Genomic DNA, 3,969 nt, shown 5'->3' with positions numbered 1-3,969 from the left:
TTTTCCTTATTCATTGTCCAACTTTCACATTCATAAGAGGTGATTGAAAATACTATGGTTTGGGTCAGGCACACCCTAGTCCTCAAACTGATGTCTTTGTTCTTTATCACTTTAAAGAAATCTTGTGTCTAATGCAACATGTTTGGTTTTACTGATTCTTTCATGAGTGTTGATTGTGGTTCCAAGTAAAACGAAATCTTTTGACAGCTTCAATCTTTTCTCTGTTTATCATGATGTTATTTATTAGTCCATCTATGAGGATTTTTGTTTTCTTTACATTAAGGTGAAATTCATTCTGAAGGCTGTATTTTTTTATCTTCATCAGTAAGTACTTCAAGTTTTCTTCCCTTCCCACAAACACAGTTGTGTCAACTTCATATCCCAGATTGTTGATGAATCTTCCTCCAATCCTAATGCCACATTTTTCTTCATATAATTCTGCTTTCTCAGATTATTTGCTCAGAATACAGATTGAATAAGTATGGTGAAAGGATACAACCCTGACACACAACTTTCCTTATTTTAAACCATCCAATATCCTCTTGTTCTGCTCAAACAACTGCCTCTTGATCTATGTATAGTTTCCCAATGAGCACAATGAAGTGCTCTGGAATACCCATTTGTTGCAATTATGATCTGCATGGTCAAATGTCTTTCCATAATCAATACAGCATAAGTAAACATCTTTCTGGTATCCTCTGTTTCAGCTAAGATCCATCTGATATCAGCAATGATTCTACTAATTCCACATCCTCTTCTGAATCTAGCTTGAATTTTTGCAGCTCTCTGTTGATGTAATGCTGAAACCATTGTTGAATTATCTTCAGCAAAAATTTACTTGCATGTTATGTTAATGATATGTGGCGATTTCCATATTCCAATGAGTCACCTTTCTTTGGAATGGGCACAAATATGGATCTTTTCCAGTCAGTAGCTGTACTTTTTCCAGATAGCTGTACTTCAAATTTCTTGGGCTAGTTGAGTGAGTGCCTGTAGTGCTACATCCATTTGTTGAAACATTTCCATTTATATTCTGTCAGTTCCTGGAGAGTTATATTCACTAATGCTTTCAGTACAGCTCGGATTTTTTTTCTTCAGTACCATCAGCTTTGACCATATTCCTCTTAAAATGCTTGAACATTGACCAATTATTTTAGTATATTTAAGAGTTATAGACTTATGAATTACATAAGGTCATTCTTTGAAAGGTTTTGGATATTGAGCTAAGATTTCCCCAGGAATTTTATAACAATACCATACAATCTTAATAATGTTGCTCCATAGTTAAAAAAAACTATCCTGAATCTTATTTTCAAGGACCTAATTTTTACTTTGATGTTACATATTTATCCTTTCCATCACACTGTTGTTTTGGTTGTTAAGTGCTGTCAATTTGGTTTCAACTCATAACAACCCTGTACAGAGTTTTCAAGAAGCAACTGATGGGTTTGAACCACCAAGTTTATAGTTAGCAGTCCTGGGCTTATCCAGAACTCTCTAGAATGATGTATTCATAAATTACTCTAATCAAAATGTGTTGTTGTGAACTTTGCAATAGAGCAATATGAATAATTCAGGTTTTGCATATTTACAAATGTATATATATGCATGCAAATAAAAGCAGTGAGACTTTTAAATATAAAAGCAAACATATTTCAATAAATTTAATTTATACATGCAGTAGAGCAAAAACATATTCATTAAGGTCATCTTCTAACTACATCTAATTACATAGGAAAAACATGAATTGATGTTAAGATATTTTTTCTATCAAGAATTTGTATTCATATTCAAGGAGGGAATGATACTCATTAAAATGGAGTTGTGTTTTTTGAAAGCTACTTTAACTTGTTCTTTATTATATGAAACCACAAAGCTACTTTAACTTATTCTTTATTATATGAAATCCTTACCGGAACATAAAGCCTCATCTTTCTCCCAGGGAACAGCTGGTAGTTTTGTACTGCCTACCTTGAGGTTAGCAGCCAGATTCGTAACCACTACGCTACCAGAGATATATATGTATATATATATACTGCAAAGAAATTAAGTGTTTTAAGTTACGAACACATTACTTTAACATGACATACATGCAGTTCATTAGAAATGGAAACTAGGAAATGTGGTTACCTGTGTGAAATTTATTTTCAGCTGTCTTTCCAGTGAAAACTTGCTACTTAAATGTGAATGTGAATTTATTCTGTAGGGCATAATAAAGAGTGTGTGATTTGCTCTTTTATGTTTTTTCTCTCAAAGTATGTCCCCTTTGCTTCTCCATGGCAGTAATGTAACTAGAGGTGAATAATGTGATGGATTTCTTGGATTTACCTTTGCTTCAATCTGCTTAGTGTCTGGATTCTGAAACAAAAATTTGATTTTGCTCTTCCCATCATCTGAAGAACCTTTAAGCTGAGAAAATTTATACCTCCAAAGTACAGCCTAAAAGGGAAAAAAAGAAAACCAGAGAAACATATGCAAGTCAAAGCAATTAATAATTACATCCAAACTGAGAAATAGTTCTCTTTAAAAGTGTTAACAGTTAATCATATAGAATAACATATTCCACTATCAAACTAGTAAATTAACTACATTTATGAAAGACTATAATTTAGTAGTTGATAGATTGTTTAGTTTTTGGAAATTTAGTAGTTAATAGATCCTTTAGCTTTTCTTTTAATGAAACTATTTCAAGAGTATGTAGAAATAAAGCACGTTGAGTGTCTTTTTTAAGAATAAAATAAATCAGCTCACTTACAACAAGTGCCTATGCCAGTGAGAAAATTAAAACACCTTTTCTATTTCTTTGGTTTAAAAATAGGAGTGGTGCTGACGCTTAATCATTTTGTAGTTTTGTCTTGAAGCTCCCACTAATAACAAGACATTTCTAAAAATAACACTAAAAACAAACAATAAAAAAAAAAGACTTTTCTTAAATATTCACTGTTGTTGTTAAGTTAAGAACTGTCCAGTCAGTTCTGAATCACAGTGACCCTGTCTAGAATTTCCAAGATGTGGCTGGTGGGTTTGAACCACCAACCTTGTGGTTAGCAGTTCAGTGCTTATCCTACAGTGCCACATCAGGACTCCTTTATATACATCATTATCATAGCCTTATAAGAAACCTTTATTACAGTCTTGAAAACCACATGGAGCATTTCTACTCCTTATAGAAACTCAAAAGCAAAGGAAATTTTAAATGCTTTCGGAAATAGACTGCCACATCTTTCTCCCAGGGAGTGGATGGTGGTTTAAACATTTGACCTTTTGGTGAGCAGCAAAGGACTTTAGTCATTAGATAACATATAAGCTTAATAATTAGTATTGACAAAAATTATATGAAGCTCCCACGAGTTAGAATCAGAATTCTTGTTTTATACATTTTTTCCCAATAGTTTAAAATACCCTTGAAATAAAAGCTTCTATCTGAAATATATTCTAGAAAGGAAGCTTTCTGTAGCTGAAGGTAACAACTGTCTATAAATAACAAAATAGAGATACAAAAAGGTTAAACAGGCAGTAAATGGAAATAGTCTTATGGTTGTTTTTTATCTCTTTAATGCTTTATTTCCTATTGCCTGAGGGTAAAGGCAGCACTTTGGTGCTCACAACATCCTGGAAAAAAAACATTCATGTGAAAAGTAAAATAGTAAACATATAAATCATAAAAGGGGGAAACTTTGTGTGTTCAAACATAATTGCACACCATGCAATCTCCTTTTTAAATAATCTCAATGCACTATCGCTCATTACATATATGATATAAACAAGTAAATATAACTTCAAATAATATTTAAAGGTAAATTCTGGTGGTTTCTAAACAAATCAACCTAACAGTCCATGTAGTTGAAAATTGCCTAGGACAGTTCTATGGAAGCCTACAGAAACAAAGAACTAGTCTACAGAAATCAAATGGGATCCTAAAATAAACATATAATTAAGCATATATGTATATGCCGTTGTTGTTAAGTG

General features: G+C 32.4%; 1 protein-coding gene across 1 annotated transcript in view; it reads right to left on the bottom strand.

Moving 5' to 3' along the window:
• Positions 1–3,969, bottom strand: part of SNTG1 (syntrophin, gamma 1) — a 461,475-nt gene that overhangs the window by 39,052 nt on the left and 418,454 nt on the right. Inside the window, exon 15 of the mRNA XM_006860086.1 lies at positions 2,329–2,439. Coding sequence (XP_006860148.1) covers positions 2,329–2,439 — 111 coding nt within the window. The remainder of the gene's footprint in view (positions 1–2,328; positions 2,440–3,969) is intronic.

This window comes from Chrysochloris asiatica, unplaced genomic scaffold (assembly GCF_000296735.1).
Source record: "Chrysochloris asiatica unplaced genomic scaffold, ChrAsi1.0 scaffold00036, whole genome shotgun sequence".
Classification (NCBI taxonomy): Eukaryota; Metazoa; Chordata; class Mammalia; order Afrosoricida; family Chrysochloridae; genus Chrysochloris; species Chrysochloris asiatica.
Note: the sequence above shows the minus strand (reverse complement) of the source record. Positions and strands in the feature narration are given on the sequence as shown.